The 25,093-nt window shown below is 39.8% G+C and overlaps 1 protein-coding gene across 3 annotated transcripts in view; it reads left to right on the top strand.

Annotated features, from left to right (window-relative positions):
- anapc10 (anaphase promoting complex subunit 10) overlaps nt 1-21,316 on the top strand; it is a 63,758-nt gene extending 42,442 nt beyond the window's left edge. For 2 of the 3 annotated variants that reach the window (XM_041185529.1, XM_041185538.1), the window contains exons 4-5: nt 1,390-1,510; nt 20,928-21,316. In XM_041185529.1, coding sequence (XP_041041463.1) covers nt 1,390-1,510; nt 20,928-21,158 — 352 coding nt within the window. In that variant the 3' untranslated portion in view covers nt 21,159-21,316. Of the gene's footprint in view, nt 1-1,389; nt 1,511-4,237; nt 4,267-20,927 lie in introns of all 3 variants that reach the window. The other variant, XM_041185548.1, reaches the window with a different exon arrangement.
- The last annotated feature ends 3,777 nt before the right edge of the window (nt 21,317-25,093 follow it).

The raw sequence follows: 25,093 nt of genomic DNA, 5'->3' as shown, positions 1-25,093 counted from the left end.
AGTATTAAGTACAAAGGGGAGATGCACTGCAATGAAATTAGAAAATGCTGGAAATATTCAGTAGGTCACGCAGCATCTGTGGAGAGAAACAAATTAAATGTTTCAGGTTGTCAACCTGAAATGTTAACTGTTTCTCCAAAGAGTTGCATGACCTGCTGAGTGTTTCCAACATTTTCTGTTTTAATTTGGATTACTTATTAAACTGGGTCTGGGCTAGATTTTGCACTTTGCATTTGTGAGGAATAAGATATGCTCATAAGCATGCAGAACTATTTGGTTGGAGAGAATTACATCCTGAAAGCTTAAACTTTAAAAGAATACTAAGATTGGAACAGTATTCATGTATATTCAGTGTAAAGTACTACTAAATTTGGATTAATCTAATTTTCCTAAGCAGCAATGTAGTTGAAACATATATATTTTGGCAGCTTTCGAAGCATCGGTTTACATAATGAAAGTTTTCCATGATTAACTGCTAGTTAAGGAACTCAAAGTCAGTATTATTGATCATTATTTGTCTGGTTTTATGTTGCTTTGGGTACAGGAAATTATTGCGGACCACCAGGTTTCTAAAACTTTAGAGCTCAACAATAATGTTTCTAATCTTTTCAAATCCATATCCATCCTATAAATACATAGTCCCTGAAATGGTAATTTTCACATACATTACTTCATTCAGAACAGAATTACAGCTAATATAAGGAATACTTGATTCCTCCTTTGAAGAAAATGAGACAAAGGGAATGCGCCATAATTTGGGGTTTATTTGACTGGCTTTTTTGGGACGGGGAGGGCGCAGAAATCCTAAATTATACTCCAGTGTGATTTGAAGGCATAAATAGAGCTTGTATCTAAACAAGTGATATATTGTATAATACATAATATCTGGGCCCATGAAAGGGCTATTAAAACCAGAGTAAGGCTCTTCTAATGTCTTAGTGGGCAATGCCACCTGATGAAATTGTACCATATAGATCAGGCAGACTGAATTGGCTGATCTCAGTCAAAGTGGCATTAGGGATGCTACAGTTGTCTACTGTGCCTTGGGTAAGTGAGTGGAGGTGGTGGTGGGGATGTGGATTTGGCCAGACTTCTACTCTAGATTGCATTCTTGAAATCCTGGAGGGAGATACAAGTGTGTGGTTGCTTGATTGAGGATAGGCTTCAGATTGGCCTAGAGGCCCCACAATTCAATTACTTTACTAGCCCACACTGCAGAAATTCACACACAAAGTTATTGTACATTTATTTTTATTTTAATATGTTTCAGTTTGCATCTGTTTAGAGTTGATTTTTAAAAAGTGCAGCTGTTCTCACTACAGGCACTTGACCACAATGCCATGTATTCTTGATGCCTCAGCTACTGTGATTAACTTGTTTGTTTTATAGACGGAAAACAACTGTGAAAACCTTATGTATTTATGCAGACTACAAATCTGATGAAAGCTATACACCAAGCAAGGTCTCTGTCAGAGTGGGAAACAACTTTCATGACCTTAAAGAAATGCGGGTATGAATTTACCACATCTTTCTTCATAACAGATGTCTTAATAGTAAAGTTTTCCCCTTGTTCTAGAGCTTCCTGTGCCAGTGATATCCAAGTTTTTTGTCTTCATGGCCTCAATAGGTGCATACCATGGGATCTTGGGGACTGTATTTCTCAAGTATTCTGAATTGGGAACTACCGCTAATGAGACAATAGTACTTTAAAAATACCTTTTAAATTTTCAGGCCTATAATCTTCATGCAGAACAAATAGTAAATAAGCAATGAGCACAAATAGGATTAAGTCTCCTCAGCTTCGAAGGCTGGGTTGCCAGGCACCACAGCAGCATGTGGCCTATAAGCTATTTGGGCATCCTTGCTCTGTGCTACCTGTGGCCAGTACACCAGGCTTCTGTGTTTCTGATGAGACTACTTTTCAGCAGCTACTCAGAGGTGATGCTTTTTAGTTTAAAAAAAATTGCATCTCCTGTCTTCTCCCTCTGAAAAGGCATATGAACACTGATTGCCTTCCCAAGGTGAAGAGACTGGCATTATAATTGTAATTGGACAGAGAGTGCCTTTGAGTAACCAGCCTGTGCCAGCACATACTTAACATTTTGGGTGACGATGGAATTCACTGCCACAAGTACTCCAGTTTTCTGGATGTTTGAAAGCCAATTTTGTAGAGCTAAGACTGATAAATTGCAACTCCCCTGTCCTCAAGCCGCAACAGAATCTAACTCCAGTTCATCAGTTCTGTGATGCTACGTGAAAGAAACACATGGATAAAAGCAAAATACTCGATGCTGGAAATCTGAAATGAAAATGCTGGAAAAACTCAGGTCTGGCAGCATCTGTGAAGAGAGAGTTAAATTTTCGAGTCTGTATGACCCTTCTTCAGAGCTGTTTTTTTTTTTCTGTTTTTATTATGAAAGAACCACATGTTGCATTTCTGTAGATACCTTGTTATCATTCTAACTTGGTGCAACACATTATAGCACTAATTATTTCGGTTGATGTCACAAGAATTTTTTAATGCGATTCATTTATTGTCATTTTTCAATTAAAGGGGACTGTGCTTTAACAAAGGGGTGATGCAGCGACTGCATAAGAACCAATGATGCAGAAAAGTCTTACTATTGTGTTCTAATATAAAAAAATTACAGTCTTCTATTGTAATTCACTATCAAAATTAGCCTAGTGTAGTGTTTTTTATTCTTTCATGGGATGTGGGCATTATTGACAAACATTTCATATCTTATCGCCCTCGAAGGTGGTAGTGAGCCACCTTCTTGAATCATTGCAGTCCCATGTGGTGTAAGTTCACCTGCAGTGTTGTTAGAGAGGGAGTTCCAGAATTTTGACTCAGCAGTGATGAAGGAGCAGTGATTATGTTTCCAAGTCAGGATGGCGTTTGACTTGAAGGGGGCTTAAGTTGGTCATGTTCCCATGTTCCTGCTGCCCTTGTGCTTCTAGGCAGCATAAGTCATGGATTGGGAAAGTTCTGTTGAAGAAGCCTTGATGAATTGCTGCAGTGTATCTTGTAGATGGTACACACTGCAGCTACTGTGTGTCATTAATGGAGGGAGTGAATATTTAAGGTCATGGATGCAGTGCCAGTCAAGCGAGCTGGCTTTGTTCTGGTTGATGTCGAGTTCTTTGAGTGCTTTTGGAACTGTACTCATTCCAGCAAGTGAGGTTTATTCCATTACACTCCTGACTTGTGCCTTGTAGATGGGAGACAGGCTTTGGGGAATCAAAAGGTAGGATACTGCAGAATTCCAGGCTGCTAACCACTCTGGTAGTCACAGTATTTATGTGGCTGGGCCAGTTAAGATTCTGGTCAAGGTGAGTCCCCAGACTGTTGATGATAGCAGATTCAGCAATGCTAATCCTGTTGAATGAAAAGGGAGGTGGTTAGACTCTCCCTTGTTGGAAATGGTCATTACCTGACACTTGTGTGGCAGAAATGTTACTTGTCACTTTATCAGCTCAGCCTGAATGTTGCCCAAGTTTTAATTATTGGAGGAGTTGCAAGTGGAACTGAACTATAGCTGTTTGTGCAATAATCAGTGAACATCCCTGCTTCTGACCATATGATAGAGGGAAGGTCATTGGAATAGTTGAAGATAGTTGGGTCTGAAACACTGCCCTCAGGAACTGCTGCAGTGAAGTGCTGGGACTGATTGGCCACCAACAACCATAACCATGTTCTTACTTTTTTATTCACTCACTGGATGTGGGTGTCACTAGCTAGGCCAATACTTTTGCCTATCCCTAATTGTCCTTGAGCAGGTGATGATCAGCTTCCTCTTTGAACTGCTGCAGTTTGTCATGTCGGTACACACGCAATGCTGTTAAGAAGTGAGTTTCAGGATTTTGACCCAGCGACAGTGAAGGAACAGCAGTAAAGTTCCAAGTTAAGATGATGTGTAACTAGAAAGGGAACTTGCAGGTGGTGGTATTCCCAATGCTTCTGATGCCTGTGTCCTTCTAGGTGGTAGAGGCCGTGGGTTTGGAAGGTGCTGTCAAAGGATCCTTGATGATCTGCTGCAGTGCATCTTGTAGATAAAACACACTGCTGTCTCTGTGCGTCAGTGGTGGAGGGAGTGCATGTTGAAGGTGGCAGAGGGGGTGCCAATCAAGCGGGTTGTTTTGTCCTGGGTGATGTCGAGCTTCAAGTATTGTTAGAACTACAGTAATCCAGGCAAGTGGAGAGTATTCCATCACACTCCTGACTTGTGTCTTGTAGATGGTGGACAGGCTTTGGGGAGTCAAGAGGTGAGCTACTTGTCACAGAATTCCAAGCCTTTGACCTACATTGTAACCACAGTATTTATATGGCTAGTCAGTTTCTGGTCAATGATGACACACCACGCCCCCCCCCCCCCCACCCCCCCGGATGTTGAGAACATAAGAAACAAGAACATTCAATAAGATCGTGGCAGATCATCTTGTGTTTCGATCTCCACATTTCCATCTAACCCTGATAAACTTAGATTCAACTCGCAGACACTTCCTCCTACCTCTCCCTGGACCATGACCCCACCACTGAACATCAAGCCATTGTTTCCAGGACTGTCACTGACCTCATCTCCTCTGGGGATCTCCCTCCCACAGCTTCCAACCTGATAGTCGCCCAACCTCGGACGGCCCGCTTCTATCTCCTACCCAAAATCCACAAACAGAACTGCCCCGGTAGACCGATCGTCTCAGCTTGCTCCAGCCCCACAGAACTCATTTCTCGTTATCTTGACTCCCTTCTCTCTCCCCTTGTCCAGTCCCTTCCCACCTACATCCGTGATTCCTCTGACACCTTATGTCACATCAACAATTTCCAGTTCCCTGGCTCCAACCGCTTCCTCTTCACCATGGACGTCCAATCCCTCTACACCTCCATCCCCCACCAGGATGGTCTGAGGGCCCTTAGCTTCTTCCTCGAACAGAGGCCCGAACAATCCCCATCCACCACTACTCTCCTCCGTCTGGCTGAACTTGTTCTCACGCTGAACAATTTCTCCTTCAACTCCTCTCACTTCCTCCAAATAAAAGGTGTGGCTATGGGTACCCACATGGGCCCCAGCTATGCCTGTCTCTTTATGGGGTATGTGGAACATTCCTTGTTGCAGTCCTACTCCGGCCCCCTTCCACAACTCTTTCTCCGGTACATCAATGATTACTTCGGTGCCGCTTCATGCTCTCGTCGGGACTTGGAAAAATTTATTAATTTTGCTTCCAATCTCCACCCCTCCATCATTTTCACGTGGTCCATCTCTGACACTTCCCTTCCCTTCCTTGACCTCTCTGTCTCAATCTCTGGTGATAGACTGTCCACCAATATCCATTACAAACCCACCGACTCCCACAGCTATCTCGACTACAGCTCCTCACACCCCGCTTCCTGTAAGGACTCCATCCCATTCTCTCAGTTCCTTCGCCTCCGTCGCATCTGTTCCGATGATGCTACCTTCAAAAACAGTTCCTCTGACATGTCCTCCTTCTTCCTTAACCGAGGTTTTCCACCCACGGTCGTTGACAGGGCCCTCAACCGTGTCCGGCCCATCTCCCACGCATCCGCCCTCACGCTTTGTCCTCCCTCCCAGAAACATGATAGGATCCCCCTTGTCTTCACTTATCACCCCACCAGCCTCCGCATTCAAAGGATCATCCTCCGCCATTTCCGCCAACTCCAGCATGATGCCACCACCAAACACATCTTCCCTTCACCCCCCTTATCAGCATTCCGTAGGGATCGCTCCCTCCAGGACACCCTGGTCCACTCCTCCATCACCCCCTACTCCTCAACCCCCTCCTATGGCACCACCCCATGCCCACGCAAAAGATGCAACACCTGCCCCTTCACTTCCTCTCTCCTCACCGTCCAAGGACCCAAACACTCCTTTCAAGTGAAGCAGCATTTCACTTGTATTTCCCCCAACTTAGTCTACTGCATTCGTTGCTCCCAATGTGGTCTCCTCTACATTGGAGAGACCAAACGTTAACTGGGCGACCGCTTTGCAGAACACCTGCGGTCTGTCCGCAAGAATGACCCAAACCTCCCTGTCGCTTGCCATTTTAACACTCCACCTTGCTCTCTTGCCCACATGTCTGTCCTTGGCTTGCTGCATTGTTCCAGTGAAGCCCAACGCAAACTGGAGGAACAACACCTCATCTTCCGACTAGGGACTTTACAGCCTTCCGGACTGAATATTGAATTCAACAACTTTAGGTTGTTATCTCCCTCCCCCATCCCCATCCCCTTTCTGTTTCCCCCTTCCTTTTTTTTCCAATAAATTATAAAGATTTTCCTTTTCCTACCTATTTCCATTATTTAAAAAAAAACCCCACTAGAGCTATACCTTGAGTGCCCTACCATCCATTCTTAATTAGCACATTTGTTTAGATAATATCACCAACTTTAACTTTAACACCTATGTGTTCTATTGTCGTTGACATCTTTTGATGATCTGCTTCTATCACTGCTTGTTTGTCCCTACAACCACACCCCCTCCCCCTCCACCTCTCTCTCTCTCTCTATCTCTCCGCCCCCCACACACACACCTTAAACCAGCTTATATTTCAACTCTTTCTTGGACTCGAACTCAAGTTCTGTCGAAGGGTCATGAGGACTCGAAACGTCAACTCTTTTCTTCTCCGCCGATGCTGCCAGACCTGCTGAGCTTTTCCAGGTAATTCTGTTTTTGTTTTGGATTTCCAGCATCCGCAGTTTTTTTGTTTTTAAACTTAGATTCTTGTTAGGCAAGGGAATCAATCTACCTCTGCCTTAAAAATATTCAATGATTCCGCCTTCGCCACATTTTGAGGCAAAAAATTCCAAAGCTGCACAACCCTCTGAGAGAAAAAAATTCTCCTCATCTCTGTCCTAAAAGGGCGACCCCTAATTTTGAAATAGTGCCAAAGGATGTTCCTGAATGCTTGATACGAATTCAGCCAATGAAAAAGATTCCCCCTGCCCCGTTTCCCATTGACATAAATTTTACAAGGGTTTCTTGAAGACACACTTGGTCAAATGTTGCCTTGATGTCAAGAGAAGAGGATTACCAGACTTCAGCCAATTAGATTCACTCTATGTGATAACAAATGGTTGAGCGCACCGGATACTGGAAAGGCTGTGGGCACCAACAACATCCCAGTTGTTATGGCAAAAACTTGTGCCCTAGAACTAGCCGTGCCTCTAGCCAAGCTGTTTCGGTACAGCAATAAACTGATACCAGCAGACAAAGTGGAAACTTGCCCAGGTGTGTATGTCCTGTCCACAGAAAGCAGGACCTCACCTCCCCTCTAAAATTCAGCTCTTTTATCCATATTTAACTGAGGCTATAATCAAGTCTTCAGCCAATTGATCTTGATGGATCCACCTTGTTATTCTTTTATACATTAATACTAAATTGTGATAAGTGAATAACTAATTCCATTCTTGGGGTTCAAATGACATGGTTTATTTGCACCATCTAAACCTGTGATTAGATTGTTGCTTTCAAGGAATATTCATTAATAGTTTATTAGTTGGTACAATTTAATTCTTACTCCTATTTGGCTGATGATCAGATGCATTTAAGGGTAATCTGAATAAACTGACACAGATGTTCCAGTAACCGGACTCAAATGTACCTTAAATTGTTTAATTTTATTCTTTGTGTGAGATACTTAACTCACTCCCATCTGCCTGTCCTGTTTGTTCACATCATAAGGCACTGTTTGACAAAGGCCCTGCCCAATTTTCCTCCCTTAGCCATATTACCCAAATTCAGATTAATTGATTATTTACGTCATGGCTGTTTGTGAAATGTTACTGGCAAAGAATGACTGTCATGTTTGCTTATATAATGCTCTTTGCTTTCAAAGTAATCCATTTTATGAAATGTTTTGGAATGCTTCAACATGCAGATGCACTATATAAATGCATGTATTAATATAATTTTCAAACTTTTGTTTTTAATTTTACACTTCAAAATATTTGCCGTTCAGGAATGTTGAATGATCTAGTTTCTATTATGTGACATTTAGCTCAATTTGATAAAAATGTTCTGTGGCTATAGTAACATTATTGCTAGTTCTGATTTCAGCATTTTGTCTCCAAGTTTTTCTCTCAAAAATGCATGTACGGTATTTAGCAGACATTTTATTTTGTGAGATAACAGATATCAAACTTTGCTTTAGATGCAAATCAATCTTAAAAGGATGATGAAGAGCTGATTGACTTAGAATCCAAAACTAATGAATGCCTTCCAATCTTAAATTAAACTGACTTCATCCTGTGTTTACTTCACTACAGTTGCATTTTTTGACTTTGAAGTGAGGCAGCTCTACCTCAGCAGCCATTGTGTATTGTTTGATGTAATGCTTGTCTCCTTATTGTATCAATGTATCATCTGATTCGCAGCAACAATTTGCACTTTTTTGGCCCCTTTAATGTAAAACAAGCCAATCATACAAAAATAAATGACTGTTCAGAGGCTTTAGCAGTATTAACTAAAAGCTTGGTCAACTCGATAATTTTAGGAGAGTCTTAAAGAAGGCAAAGGAGGTGGAAAAGAAGAGAGTTCCACAGCATGCGGTTTGGTGGCTGAAGGCACGATTACCAACATTGGGGTGAAGGTATTTGGCGATTCACAGGAGGCCAGAGTTGGAGGAACATAGAGTTGCTCAAGGCCTTTGGGGCAGGAGAAATTATTGAAATAAGGAGGGGCAGTGCCATAAAAGGATTGGAACATGAGGATGAAAAGGGATTTGGTGGACCAGGAGTAGGTCAGTGAGCACAGGGTAATGAGCAAACCAGACTTGGTGCAGATTAGGATATGGGAGGAAGAGTTTTGTTTAAGCTGAAGTTTATGGAGGATGGAAGATGGGAAGACAGAGATGACAAAGGCATGGATAAGACTTTCAATAGCATATGAACCAAGGCAAGGGCAGAGGTGACTAATGGTATAGAGGTTGAGATTGGCAGTCTTTTTCAATGGCAGGAATGTGGGGTCAGAAACTCAGACTTAAATAGGATGCCAAGAAAGCAAACAGGCTGGTTCAACTTGTGCGGAGTTTGTGGTGAGTGTCAAATATAACGGTTTCAGTCTTACAAATGTTTGAAGGAAATTGTGGCTTATTCAAGACCCCATGATTCCATTAAAGTGCAGGAATCAGTGGAGGGATCAAGCGAGATGGTGGTGAAGTAGAGCTGGGTATTGTCACTGTATGTTCTCCCTAGTAACAGTGCAGTGAGAAAAGCCACAGAAGGTTGGCAACTATTTATGATAGTTCTTCGCTGCAGTGTAAAATTATGGCTCCATGTGTGTTTAGTGTGATTATATTTAAAATTGGTAACATAACAAATTGTCAGTATCCTTATAAGTTAATTTAATACACATGAATTTTATCTTTAACCACTAGGTGCCACTGTTCTACAGAAGTTCTTTCCTGTGTATTTCACAATATATAAAATAGAATTCATCATTTGAGAGCCGTTTTGTATTTTTGCTTTTTTGTAGGAGGGTCTGGTGATGATGGATGTGGTCATTATTATACCTCATGTTCTATATATTATTGACATAACCCAGGGCTTCAAACAGATAAAGGGCATGTGGAATTTTATCAATCACTAGTTAGGTAGCCAAAATTACTTTTCAAATATATCACAATGGTCTTCAAATTACTCTTTCATCAAATTGTTAATTTCATTGGATCTGTCTAACACATTTATGGTAAGGAGCTTGAACATTGAATAAATGCTAGCTAGGAATGTGAGCTGTGAGGAGGACACAAAGAGGCTGCAAAAAATATGCAGGTTAAGTGAGTGGGCGACAAGGTGGCAGCTGGAGCATAATGTGGGGAAGTGTGAAATTATTCACTTTGGTAGTAAGTGGAATATGTTTTAAAAGGTGTGAAACAACTAGAGGGCGATGGTGGCATAGTGGTAGTGTCACTAAACTAGTAATCCAGAGGCCTAGGCTAATGCTCTGGGGACATAGGTTCAAATTCCACCATGGCAGCTGGTGGAATTTAAATTTAATTAATAAAACCTGGAATATAAAGATAGTCTCAGGAATAGTGACCATGAAGCTATCATTGATTCTCATAAAAAAACTCATCTGGTTCACTTCCTTACTTCACCTGATTGGCTTACGTGTGACTCCGGATCCATAGCAATGTGGCTGACTCTTAACTGCTCTCTGAAAAACTGACCTATAGGTCACTCAGTTCATGGCATTTGGGGATGGGCAACAAATGCTGGCCTTGCCAGTGACACCCGCATCCCGTGAAAGAACAAATTAAAAAAAATATATAAATGTTGGTGTTCGGAGGAACTTGGGTGTACTCGTACAAGGAACATACAGTTAGTATGTAGGTATGGCAAGCAATTAGGAAGGAATATTGCATTATGACCTTTATTGTAAGGGAATTGCAGTATAAGAATAAGGAAGCCTTGCCACAATTGTCCAGGGCTTTGATGAGTATTGTGCGTAGATTTGGTCTCCAAATCTAAGAAAGGTTATACTTGTATTGGAGGTGATACAGAGAAAGTTCACTAGATTGGTTCCTGGGATGAGAGGGTTGAACTATGTTGAGATGCTGAATAATTGGGCTTACACTCTCTGGAGTTTAGAAAAATGAGAGATGATCTCAATAAAACATCTAAGATTCTGAAAGGACTTGATAGATTGACAATGAGAGCTTATTTCCCTAGACTGGAGATCTAGAACAAGGGGTGGGGCACAGTCTTAGGATAAGGAGGCTGATCATTTAAGACTGAGATGAGGAGAAGTTTCTTCACTCAAAGGGTTGTGAAATTTTTGAATTCTCTACTCCAGAGGTTGTGGATGCTCCTTCGTTGAATATACTTAAAGCTGAGAGAGAGATTTTTTGGCCACTCAGGGAATTGAGAAGGATAGACAGAGCAGGCAGGAAAATGGAGTTGAGGCAGATTTCTTTTGAGTCTATTTTCTTTTGTGTGATGTCCCTTTTAGATCAAAGTGGGCTGGGGAATGTTTTGAAAGAGGGAAAATTGGTTTCCTAATTATGACATCATCAGGTTCCAAGAAATGCCCATGTGACCTGAGGTGGCTATGGGAATGAACAGCCAAGAAGCAAAGGGTAAATAGAAAGCTAATTGCAGTGACATTGTTTTCTTTTCAGCCTATCTTTGTGGCAGACAGTACAGAACACTGAGAATTTGGGTGAGAGGAAACAAAGGTTCTCTCCAAGTGGAACAGTTTTCTGTTTGGCAGTTTTTGAACAGATCCTGGTGTTGAAGCAGCTCTCTGAGACTAGAAAAGATACTGTAGCAGGGATTTTCTGATGCCACTGTATGTCAATGGACTTTTGGCTGGCTTTCCAAATTTTCCATTCCTGCGGTGCTGCCGCAGGTGGGACTGGAAAATCCTGATCTGTGTTACTATGTGCTATACAGTTGGAAAGAGCAGACAGCTGCTGAATACAGGAAGGGCAAGAGATTGTGGATTGACCAAAGACTCATTGCTGCAGTTTGTGTCATGAGAGCCCACCACACCATTTAGAGGGATGGAGAGGGGAGTCTCTAGGGATTCTGTGCCATCAAGACAGTCGTGATCTGAGTGGAGAGGGTTTGTAGACATGTGCCTTGTCAGTGTTGACTGTGTCTGGAGATTTCAGGTGGAATGTAGCTGCTGATGAATGTGACTCAAGACTGAAATGATTGAGTGAGAAGGGAGAAATCTTAGAGTGGAAACTGGGTTGGAAAGATTAAGATTGCATGTGGTGGCACATTTGTGTGGACATAATGCAAGTGCTTCTAACTACATGAAACATATCTTTGTTGTGTTAGCTATTTAAAGTGAAATTTATCTCTTTGCTTGAAATATCCTTTGTCTGTTAATTAATCTTGTCCATCGATTTTCTGTTGATGTCATGAAAATTCCCTTTTTTAAAAAAGTTGTCTATTCCTATGTCATGAAGAGATATTAATGTCTATAATATTGGAAATTATTTTTAAAATGGAGTTGTAGTGGGGTCTGTGTTTGACTGTGTGTGTCTTAATTGGATTAAAACCAGCTAGTGTATAGCAGTTTAAGATGTTAATTGGGGAAACAGTAAGGAAGTTACAAAGTAAAGTGTACATTTGCATTTGTTGAGTAAAGCATTTAAGACTGGGGGTAAAATCTTGCATCTAGCTGGGAGAGGCCAAACAATGTGTTTATATTACTAATAAAATTAGTGGAATGAAAATATTATTGTTAGAGGATGTGAAGTTAAAAGCCTAGTGATACCATGGAAAATTTGCATTCAAAAGGGAAGCTAGGTATAAAGAGTGAAAGGAGATTGTGTGTAAGGTAGAGGCATTTTAAGATCCATCAAGTTTGAGAAGCCTCCAGCCTGTAAACCTCAAGTCTGTCTGCAAGGACCCAGGGCTGAAAGAACTCATTTTGAATGCGACTGTCCAGGATGTGCTTTGCCAGGTGTCTGTTTAAATCTGAGTTTTACTGTTGCCTTAACGGGGGTGTAACCAAGAGTCAGATTAATTAGAGGATTTTTGTAGTTATAGTAGTAATTTTGTAGACATATGTATTGTGCTTACAATTTTCTTGTATTAATAAATGTTTAATTTAGTTTTATATAAACCTCTTGAGACTCAGTGGTCTTATTACTACTGAATTCAAAGCCTGCATCTTGAAACATGCAAATTGCAAAAAATGGGTTATGACAGTTGTTTCAAGTTTCCCTCTGGGATTTGAGCAACTCAGCCTTTACCATCAGCTGTGCCATAATAATTGGGGGCTCTTAGAACATAAGAACCAGGAGCAAGAATAGGTAATTCAGCCCCTCGAGCCTGCCCTGCCATTCAATACGATCATGGCTGATCTCATTTTGATCTCAACTCCAATTTCCTACCCTCTCCCCATAACCTTTCAATCCGTTACTAATACCCATTACTCTTGGCAGGATAATATTTGTAATTCCTGGATTGGTTTGGAATTGGTGAACCTTAAGGTTACCAGTACGAGAAGTACTTTGAACTCAGGAGTTGGTGAGGTTTTTTGTAAGTGTCAAGACTGCAAGATGGCTTTGGTAATTGCTGAGATTTGTCGGCGAGCGGAAGATATAACTCTGGGTTACAAAAAGTACCCAAGAATATGTTAACAGGTGGCATATAAGTTAAAAATAGGGTTACCTGTAGGGGTGAGGAAAGCAGATATAATTAAAGGTATAGCACAACATCTACAGTTGGAAGTGATACCTGACACTAGTGAGTCACAGCTGGAAGTAGTGAGACTTCATTTACAAATAAGATGTTTGAACTTGGACAAGCAAAGGAACTGAAATTTGAATTAGAAGCAAAGGAAAGAGAAAAGGCATTTCAAAGGAAGCAAGCAAAAAGGCAGAAGAAAGAAAGGAAGCTGGAACTGGAATTTCAGGCAAGAGAGAAGGGTAAAGATAGAGGAGGAGAGCGAATTCTAATTGAAAATGTTGGCAATTAAAAAAGAGATGCCAGGAGGTGCGGAAGGACTTATCTCCGGAGTAGAACCCAGTGGGAAGATTTTTCAATTTGTACAAGCTCTTCCAAAGTTTGAGGGAAAATATATTGAAGCATCCTTTATTTAATTTAAGAAGATAAACAAATGAAATAGCCACAGGAAATCTAGACATTGTTACAGTCTAAGTTGGTGGGTAGACTGCATGAGGTATATGCTTCGCTATCTGAAGAAGTATCGGTGAATTATGCTGTGGTTAAAAAAAGCTATTATGAGTTGGTTCCTGAAGCATATAGGCAGAAACTTAGGAATATGAAAGAACAGCCAGGGTAAACTTACATTGAATTTGAGAGAGTAAAACAAGGTAATTTTGATTGGTGGATATGGGCGTTAAAAATAGAGGCAACATATGCAGCTCTTAAAGAAGTAATTCTTTTGGAAGATTTTCAAGATTCAATCCCTTCGGTAATGAGAACTCATGTGGATGAACAGAGGGTACAAACTGTAAGGCAAGCAGAAGAGATAGCTGATTAAGAGTTAGTTCATAGTGCGAAACCTTTTTTTGGGATTCTTTCAAATACGAAAAGGATAAAAAGTGGGTAGGTAGGTAGTCAGAAGAGGAGGAGTAGCTGGAAATTCCCAGGAAGTTTTTACTCAGAATAAAAAGGAAGGTGCTGAGGGTAGAAGTGGCATTCGAAAGCTGAAGTGTTTTCATTGTAATAAAGTGGGGCACACAAAGTCAGTACGTTGGAAATTTCAGGGAAAATCTGTTGGAATTATTGGGGTGCAGAAAAGTTCTGGAAGTAAAAGTACTGTGGGTTCTGAGGTTCAGGCACAGGAAAAACCAGTGGTTTGTGTACAGGTAAAACAGGGGGAATCAGTGATAGGTAACATAGTGGGAATGTGTTCACTGTTTACCCAAGAGAATCCTGAGGATCAGGTTGCAGAAATGTTTAAAGGTTTTGTGTGTGAACAGGGTGGAGTAGGTTAAAACTTTAAGAAACACGGGGCTAGTCAACCCTTAATGTTGTGGGATAGTGATATATGTTGTTCAGAGGGAGTATTGCAGGAACAGATAATAAGTGGGGTTCATGGAGATGCTAAATCTATTCCATTGTGGAACGTGAATTTAAAAAGTAAGTGGAAAACTGGCGAAGTGAGTGTTGGGGTGGTGCAAAAATTGCCCATTGCAGGGGTTCAATTTATTTTGGGTAGTGATATAGCTAGGTCACAGATTTGGGTGATGCTTTTGGTAGTTGAGCATCCTGTAGAAGTGCTTTCAGCAGAGGTGTTTCCAGTATGTGTGGCAATGAGATCACAGGCTCGTAGTTTGAAGCAACAAAAACAAGAAGGGCAGGCAGTTGAAAAGCAAACAGAAGGTGTTGAAATCCAATTAGCTGGCACTGCGTTTGATAACATTGTTCAGGAAGAAAGACTACAGGACAATTCAGCTGAAGTGTTTAACACAAAGAGGTTAGTGGAGATGCAGAAACATGATTTGCAATTAAAACCATTATATCAGGCAGCTCACTAGGAACAAAGGCAAAATGTATTTCACTGTTATTACTTAAAGGTGATATTCTAATGAGAAAATGGAGGCTGGATCATGTCTCTGCAAATGAAAGCTGGAGTGAGGTGCATCATAGTTGGGTATAGAAATGAGATGCTGAGGTTTGCTCTTGAAATTACAATGGGGGGACATTTAGGAATTAGGAAAACACAGAAAAAGATTCAGAGGGTTTTTTTGGCCTGGATTGCATAGGGATGTAATCAAATTCTGTAGAACATGTTACATATGTTAGGTGATTGGGAAACCACAAGCAGTGATTGAGCAAGCACCGTTAATCCCAATACCAGCATTTGAAGAATCTTTTAGTGGGGTCATGATTGATTGTATAGGACCCCTCCCTAAGACTAAACGTGGAAATTAGTAGTTGCTGACAATGGATGTGTCTATCAGGTTTCCTAAAGTGACACCTAAGATATATTACAACCAAGAAGATTGTGGAGGAGTTAACTAAATTTTTTACAAGGTATGGTTTACCTAAGGAAATACGATCAGATCAGGGATCAAATTTCATGTCACAGCTGTTTAAGGAAGTAATGAATAGTTTGGGGATAAAACAGTTTAAGTCAACAGCTTACCATCCGGAGTCACAAGGAGCTTTGGAAAGCTGGCATCAAACTTTAAAAACCATAATGAGAGCGTACTGTCAGGATTATCCACAGGATTGGGATAGGGGAATTCCATTCTTGTTATTTGCTATTAGAGACGCTCCTAATGCATCGACTGGTTTTAGCCCTTTTGAACTAGTTTATGGTCATGAGGTGAGAGGACCACTGAAATTGATTCATGAGAAATTGATGGGTTAAAATTCAGAAACTGTTCTCCTGAATTACGTTTCAAATTTCAGGGAAAGATTGAACAGAGCATGTGAGTTGGCTAGGGAACATTTAAAGATGTCACAGCAAATAATGAAAATAAAGGCAGACAAGAAAGCGACGACTTGCGGTTTTGTTTCTGGAGAGAAAGTGCTAGTTCTGTTACCAGTACTAGGTGATTCATTAAATGTAAGGTTTAGTGGATCTTACAGGGTTGAAAAATTGAGTGAAGTAAATTATTTAATTAATACCCCAAATAGAAGAATGAAGCAGAGGATGTGTCATGTAAGTATGCTTAAAAAGTACTTTGACAGAGAAGAGGAACAAAAAGAGGTATTAGTGATGGTGGGTGATGAGAAAGAGGTAGAAGGGCAGGACTCTGAAATTGATTTTCTCTAATCAAATTGGATAATGAGGGGGTGCTTGAAAATTTAAATGAAATATTGAATTACCTCCCAGACAAGTGTCAAAGTGATTTGGAAAAGCTATTATAGTCACACAAAGCTATTTGTGGAAATAAGTTAGCAACAATAGATTTAGCTATACATCTTGTCTCTGTAACAGTTTCATCTTCGATAAGGCAACATCCTAATAGATTGTCTGGCAAAGCTATCACAAGTACAGAAAGAAATTGATTTAATTTTATAAAAAACCTCTTGAGACATTGTTGTCTTACTCCTGAATTCAAAGCCTGTATCTTGAAATATACAAGTTGCAAAAAAAAATGGGATATGACAGTTGTTTCAAGTTTCCCTCTGGGATTTGAGCAACTCAGCCTTTGCCATTGGCTGTGTCATGATAACCTACAGGAATTTTAAAAGAGTGCAAAAAAGATTCTCAAGAATGGTTCCAGGGATGAGGGACTTCATTTATTTGTAGAAGCTGGAGCTGGGGTGGTTGTTCTTAGGGAAAGTTGAGAGAAGATTTGATTAAAATGCTCAAAATCATGAAGAGTCTAGACGGAGAAGAAGGAAACTGTTCCTGTTGGCAAGGGGTTGAGAATCAGAGGACATTGATTTAAGGTAATTGGCTTAAAAAAAAAACCCCAACAGTGACATGAGGAAAAGCCTTTCTCACACACTGCCTGGATAGGATCTGAAATGCAGTGCCTGAGAGTGTGTTAGAGACTGATTCAGTTGTAGTTTTTAAAAGGGCATTGGATAATTATGTGAAAAGATTTGCAGGGCTATGGGGAAAGTGCTGCAGAATAGGACTAGCTTCGTTGCCCTTGCAGAGAGCTGGCATAGATGTGATGTGTCAAATAGCCACCTTCTGCGTTGTGTACCATTTACACATTTTTAATGGAAACACCATTAGTCTCACCATTATTTTGGTAGTAAAATCTTGACAAATAGGAGGACTGAGCAGCAGGGTGAATTAGAGTGGGTGAATTCAATGCCAAATCAGTCACATAAATAAGAGGGAAAGAAAGTTTGTATTGAGAGAGAAAAAAAAGTGACAAAGAAAATCTAATAACTTATTTTAATATTTGTCATTTTAAAAATCTAAACAATTAACAATGTGAATGAATGAGGAGCCACATTTATAATAATTTTGGTGCCAATGAGGTTGATTGGCAGTCATTAGCACTCCTAGTGTTTATTTCTCAATTCTTAACTCTCGTTGGTTAAAGAAATACATAATTGCTTGACTTGTTCATTCGGGTCCCTGGTGCTTTGTGGCCTTCACTGTGCCATTGACAGCTTGCACTTCCAGCAACTTAGTGGTCAAAATTTGTTTTGGAGCTGAACGGAGCAGGGCCTGTGTAATGAATGGCACATTTCATAAGATGCCTTGTTAAAGCAAAATCAGGCCAATTATCCAAGCTGTTTAATGACAAGTTGTGAAGTTGAAATTAATAGATGCACTTTCAATAAAAGACTGCTCCATATCCAAAATCTTTTTATCAGGTATAAATTTTATTCTGCGTTTTTAACCAACAAAAAAAATTTCAATAATTTTGAAATAATTCTTTGTATTCCAGTTTTGCCTTGGAGCTGAAGTAGAAAATGAGTTGGGATGTCCATTTGAAATGTATCAGGGTTAGCTCTTAGCTTGACAACTGCATCTTAAAAAGCTTTAATCATGGGTTCTGACTGGTGACTTCTTACTTTTAATGATGTTTTGGTACAAGAATGGCCTCTTGTTTATTTTTCTAGATTTTACATCCTGCTGTTTTGATCTTAGTAAATTTCACACGGTATGGTTAAATTTTCTTTATTTGTCAAATGCAAAAATGTACCTGATTATTTAAATCATTTTTGATTCATCCAGAAGAAAGCAGTTCTGCATTATTAAAAAGGAAAGACTTGCACTTATAGTGTTTTTCATGACCACCTGATGTCTGTGTTTTACAGCCAATTAAGTACTTTTGACATGTAGTCACTATTATAATGTAGGAAACCAAATTGGCGGAAATCAATTTGAACAAAGCAAACTCCTACAAACAGCTATGTGATAATGATCGTATATTCTTTATTTTGTGATGCTGTTTGAGGGATAAATATTGGGCAGGGCACTGGGTTAATTCCACTGCTTTTCTTCGTAATAGTGCCATTGAATCTTTTATATTGATCCAAGCAGACAGATGGGATCTCGGTACTGCAATGACAGAAAAAAATGCCCAACCCAAAGATATTGTGATAATTGTGTAGTTTAGTTATTGGATGGAGTTCAGGTACATATAGGGATTTCCAAATTTTTACCCTTTTTTAAATTGAAAATTCCTATAATTCAGCGGTGGCTGAATCAAGAACTCTGATAGATGATGCTGCAATCTTCCAGTTTAATTGTGAGAGCTTCTGTAAGGCTTTCTATTGCCTTGCTAAGTGAAAAATTCTCAGTAAACTGTCCTGCAATCTTATAGACACATTCCTATAAGTACATTTTTACCCAATTCTCTGTACAATTATTAAAAGTATATGTCCTCCTTAAATCAGTTTTCCAGTCTACTCCACTTCACGTTTTGTGCTCAGCTCAGCTGACCCGTCAAAAAAATGAAAGTAAAATAAAGAATAAATTTACCTTTAATTCTATGGGCACAATGTTGTGATGCATTTGAGTGTAATGAATACTGTATCTACACACTGTGGGAACTTCTAGGAGAGTTTTTTAAATCACCCAATGTTTCACAAGAGTGGTGATATAAAGAATATAGTGCACTCAGCATTTTGTTTTTAAACTGCTTTTAGCCATGAATCCCAGACAGCAGCTGAGTTCACAATTGATCCATCAACACAGTAGATTCATTGCAGGAACACTGAAAGCTAACTTTTTTTTTTGCGTTTTCAACTAAATGAAGTGTTGTAAAAATGTGAATGGATGTTAAAGGATTTAGTGGTTTTTGAGCTTAATGCATGTGTTTGAAAGCTGTTTCTTCAGCGATGTGGGTGGCAAGTTATGCAAATGCATAATAGATTGCTGTTAACTCTCTACAGTTTCAGCGTAAGTGTTCAACCACTTGGAAAATTTTACTATTGTCTCCATTTGTATGAGCTCAATCCAATTTAGTATTCCCAAACGACCTTAGAAAACGATGTAATTATATACATCTGAACACACGTTTGTCTCTAATGTACTTTCCAGCATGAAAAATGTATTAATCTTTAACAATACAAATTTTACTTGGAAGTTCACTTTAATGCCAATGGAAATACTTTTAAGTCGATACAACAATATACAAGCTGCTTTCACATTCAGTTTAATGTACTTCTTCGCTTTTATATTCATACTCAGTAAACTGGCTCAAAGTTATACAATGAATGATATGTAAATGTAATCAACTATAGCAAAGTTTGCCAGGAAAATCTTTCTATAGTTAAACAGTGAAATATTATAGTTGAAAGTCTATTTGGATATTATACAGCCAAGTTAAACAATTAACTTTTAATTCAACACATTGCATTTTTTTATGTCGAAGGCGGTTATGGTCATTCACCTAGCTTTCCTCTAGCAGTACTTCAACACTTAAATAAAATATACACTGCACATTTTTTGTTCCTCTTTCCTGTTTTTTTTGGAAAGAGTAGAATATTGAGAAAGCAATCAACATTTTTTACTCCATTTAATATTTCCATCCTATAGTTTGTGCAGGTGTGCAGTTTATTTTCTGTCCTGACCTTTTCTTTGTTCTTTTCCTCCCCACCCCAAGCACAACATTCATACAATCTTCTCTATTTCATTTATCCCCAAGATCTTGGGTTCCTCAAAAAAAACATCCTGGTTGAGCATATGAGCATAGATTGTCAAGTGTTGGCTGGCTTGATTTTAATTGATTCATTCGTACCCCAAGCAAGTGCTAATACAGCTCAGTAGTAGCATTCTTGTCTCAGAAGGTTATGGGTTTGAACTCTATTCTGGGATAAACACACAATCTAGGCTGATACCTGACTGCAGTACCGAGGGAGTACTGTATTATTGAAGGTGCTGTGGATGAGACATTAACTGAGTTGTTTGGACATACAAGATCTAACAGGAGTACATACTGGGAAATCATAAGGCCCATACTGAATGGAATTCATTGGCAGGGAGTGCATTTTAGGAAATCAATGTCAATGAGGTTCCATGCCAGAAGCATGCAGTTGAAAAATGTTCCCTGTTTGTAGTGGTGCTAACTTTATTCAAAGACAGATGTATGTTTCTGGTGCTATGGATCTACATAATACAATTTTATTCATACATGATGCCCATATATAAAAGCACAAAGTGTTTTGAGTCTTGTATAGTTTCGCTGACTAGGAGTGGAGGAGATCTAGTTCAACACTAATGGCTTGAAGGACGTAGATTTTGCTGAGATTTTGTATGTAGCATGCGCGCCTTGTTATTTTCTTTGCAACTTGATGCTAGATTTTTTGTTTTTTAATAGATCAATTTGTGTAGTTGTTCAGTTTATTTTTAAATAGGTAACTGGTGACCTGCAGCCAAAATTTTTCAGGAGCATTTGGAACTATTCAAAATTGCTGAGCAGTTTTAAAGCTTATTTTCCTTTGTGCTACATGTGTTCTTTTTAATTTTTTGAAAAACTTGAAGCTATTGTACTGAATTTATTGCCTGCACGAAGGCGTGAACGATATTTAATACCCATCCTTAATTGAATTACAGCAGCTAGAACTCGTAGAGCCCAGCGGATGGATTCACGTTCCACTCACTGATGTCAACAAGAAGCCAATTCGTACATTTATGATACAGATTGCTGTACTAGCCAATCATCAGAATGGAAGAGACACGCACATGAGGCAAATTAAAGTCTACACTCCAGTGGAAGAAAGTTCAATTGGCAAATTTCCGAGATGTACCACCATAGACTTCATGATGTATCGCTGCATTAGATGACCATACATTACAGCAAATGTTGTTTCGATGCACTCTGAAAGGGGCTATGGTTTTGATTTTTCTTTGTTAATTGGTGTAAAAATCATTAGTTTTAATACAGTGTGGAAGAAAATGTTCCAGATTGAATGGAGGCAAAATAAAAATGATGCCTCAAGCCATACACTTTGGTCATGATAATTGTTATGGAAAAACCTGCGGCCCTGATATGTCCCATCTTTCCTCCAGATCGAAGTTACAGGGTGGTAAGACACCTGATTGACAGGCCTGAAGAGGTTAACTTTTAGCTCGTGGACCCTGCCAAGGAGCTTAGCATTACAATAAACAAAGTTCCCTCATTTGTTTTCCGAATCAATAGTGGATCATTGCGAAGGCAAATTCACCCAGCAGTGCAAAGAAAGCTTTTCCCACAGCCCCTCCTAAAAACATTAGCAAAAATCTAATTGAATTAAAATGCTGCATCTAAACAACTTTGCAAAAACCCCACAGAACAAACTATAATCACTGCCAAATTATGAGACTAAAAAATGGCTAGAAATTCACATTTATCCATGGACAGAATCACCTTACTCAAGTATGCATTAGGATAAATGTAACACATGGATGAATTTCAAACCGCAAGTTTATATTTGGATGCCCCAACTATCTTTCTACATTATCTAAGTTGCTGTTGAAATTTGCAATGGAAAGTTTCTGTACTTAACCAGAGTAGCCTTAATGCAATTTAGTTATAATCAGTTCATTCCGCTCCTCCTACTCTTTCCCCATTTAAAATATCGGCATAACAGGAGTTACTTATATCAATTCTGGTGATGACAGTAGCAGCAAATTGTCTGAGATGAATTTGATGGATTGGGGTTGTGCCAAAGGTAAATTCAAAAAATCTGGACCAGGAACTGAAACCACCAGCTTCTAGTTTTAATGGAGGCAAAACGAAGGGCAGGCGATCAATTCGCTCCCGGAAGGCAGAATGGTTATTTAAATATTATAATGAGGTTGCAGTCCTTCGTTTTAACAGTCATTCTATTTTAAACAAGTGGCCAGATATTGCAGGTCTAGGCAAAAAGGGCTGAATCCATGACGTAAACATCGTTACACACTGCTTGTGGGCCAGGAGGAGCAGGAGTCCTTTCTGCAGGCCCTTCAATGCTGCCATGATCCCACCCCACCCACCATAATTATCTAGTTTCCTCCCCCTTGCCATTGGTGGAGTAAGAGCGATCAGTGTGACTACCTGCTTCTTGCCAGCTTCGGCCTTATCTAATGGATGTTTGGGCTCTCAGCCAGCAATAATGAGGCTTGGCTGAGAACCCAAAAATCCATTAGAGTGCTGAAACACCTTAGCCCCAGGAGAAACATTGCTTGATTGACAGCTCTGGCTTTCTGATGTCTTCTGTCAATTGCACAGTGTTTATTTATACATGGTAAAGAGGTGTCAAGTGCTTGGAATTTCAGATTTTAATACATTAAAGGGTCTGGGTGATTAACATTTTTATTGGCCTGTAGTAAAAAGGAGGTTTTTTAAAAAGAAATAGAAAGTTATTTTTAAAGCTTTTTACACATCCTATTGTCACTTTAGGGTTAACTGGTTCTTTATGTTGTCTAGTGGGTGAATAGGCAGGAAGTGCCATAGCTTGGCATGGGCATGAGGGGCTATGGGAGTGAGTAGGGCATACCTTTGCATGAGGAGCCATAGGAGCTGGTGGGGGGATGAGATCACATAGGCAGTGTGAGGGCCAGAGGGCCTATTTCATTATAACTGGGACAAAGTCCCACAGCACCAAGGCAGGCCTTTTAAACAGCCCACTTCGGCAGCAGGGGCTACCTCCAAACTTTTTCCCAGGTTGGCTGGCCTAACTGCAGACTGCACCCACTGCCATCTCCCACCACCCCAACCACACAATGAAAATTCCGCCTTTCCTAGCACTTTCTCCCGAGGCGGGTGGGCTGAGCTGGGAATTTTCCCGAATCCCGCTACCTGCCTTGAGGATGAAAATCCAACCCGGTATGAGAAGAGGTAACACAAATTAGTCTTGTGTTGCCTGGAATATAGAAGATTATGTGGTGATTCAGTTGTGGGTTTTATAATTCTGCAAGGAATCTATAGGGTAGCTGGAAACCTTTTGTACTGATTGAGGAAGTCTAGGATAAGGAGACATAACCTTAAAATCAGAGCCTAGCCATTCAAGAGGGAAGCTAGCAAACACTTCCCCTTACGATGCAGGGTAGGAGAGTGCAACATTCTCCCATTAAAAAGTGTAGATTCTAACTCGATTAATTTTAAGTCTGAGATTGATACATTTTTTTGTTAATCAAGGGTAATAGGGATATGGAGCTAAGTTGGGTGGATGAAGATACAGATCAGCATTGCAACATCAGCATTCAATTTCATTGAATGGATGGAACAGACTCTGGGCTGAATGATCTACTCCAGTTCCTATACCAGTATGAGATCCATTGTTGAATTTCATGCTTGAATTAATATGACCAATGACACTTTCCTCCAAGTTAGTTTCTTCACTTTTCAGGAGTCACAGAAACTTACAACAGGAGGAGGCCATTTGGCCCATGTGCCTGCATTGGTTCTTTGAAAGAGTGATTGTGTTTAGGTCGACAATCCTGCTTTTTATCTGTTAATTAAAAGTTTGTCATTCTCGTCTACCTGTCCAAATTAATCTAAAATTATTGATGGAATCGATGACTTCTACCTTTTTATTTAGAGCGTGCCATATCCAAACAATGAATAAAAAATAATCTCGTCTTCCCTCTCCATCTTTTGCCAATTATTTTAAATCTATGATGCCTAGTTATTGACCCTTTCACCAGAAGGAACAGTTTTTCTCCAAAGACTCTTTTCAAAATGTCTTGTCTTAAAAACCTCTATTCGGTCACCTAATCTTGTCTAGTTCAAGGAGCACAGTCCTAAACTTTTTAACCTGTCCTTCATCCATGTTAACATCTTCTGTACTGTTTTTACATCTTTCCTGTAGTATGGTGCCCAGAATTATTCACAATATTCCAGCTGCGGCCTACTGAGCAATTTCTAAAATCTTTTACATTAATTTATGGGGTGTGGGCTTCGCTGGCTAAGCCAGCATTTATTACCCATCGCTAACTGCCCTTGATAAGGTGGTGGTGAGAAGTATTTGTGTAATGTGTACAAACGTGTGTTTGCTCATTTACACTTCAAAATTGTGCCATTTATAGCATAATGTCTCCCCGTACTAGTACTCCCAAAGTGCATCACTTCACACTTCTTTGCATTGAACTCGATGCTTCTGCCCAATTCACCATCCTTTCTGTCATCCTGAAATCTCCAACTATTCTCATTACTATCTACTATTTTGTCAAGTTTCATATCACCTGTAAACTTTATAATGATGCTCCCTACACCCAACTTTAGGTTGTTAAAATTAAAAAGAGCAATGGATCCAAAACCACCCCTTGGGAAACACCACTGCAAACCATCGCCCAGTCTGAAAACATCCATGCACCACTTTGCTTCCTGTAACTGAACAAGGTATTTGTTCTGCCATCACTTTTCCCTTAATTTCGTGGGCTTCTATCTTCATAACAAGCCTCCTGTGTGGCACTTCAGATTTCTTCCAAAAGTCGATATACACATTGACTGCAGTACCTTGATTAACATTTTCTGCTACCCTGTCAAAGAATTCAACCAGTTACTGAGAGACAATTTGCCTTTAACAAATCCATGTTGGCTCTACTTGATTATCCTGTCTACTGCCCTAGTTATTTGTGCTGTCCCTGATAATAGTTTCCAGTAACTTCCTCACCACTGATTTTAGGCTAACTATAGTTTCCTGGTTTATCTCTCTTTCTTAAATGGTGGTATAACATTAGCAATACTTTAGCCATATCCTCTGCCTATATTTCAAGATTTCTCTTTGGGTTCTTAATTTTTTGGCCCAACTTTATCC

Source organism: Carcharodon carcharias, chromosome 1 (assembly GCF_017639515.1).
Source record: "Carcharodon carcharias isolate sCarCar2 chromosome 1, sCarCar2.pri, whole genome shotgun sequence".
Classification (NCBI taxonomy): domain Eukaryota; kingdom Metazoa; phylum Chordata; class Chondrichthyes; order Lamniformes; family Lamnidae; genus Carcharodon; species Carcharodon carcharias.
The sequence above is the reverse complement of the archived record's forward strand: the minus strand, read 5'-3'. Positions and strand labels throughout refer to the sequence as shown.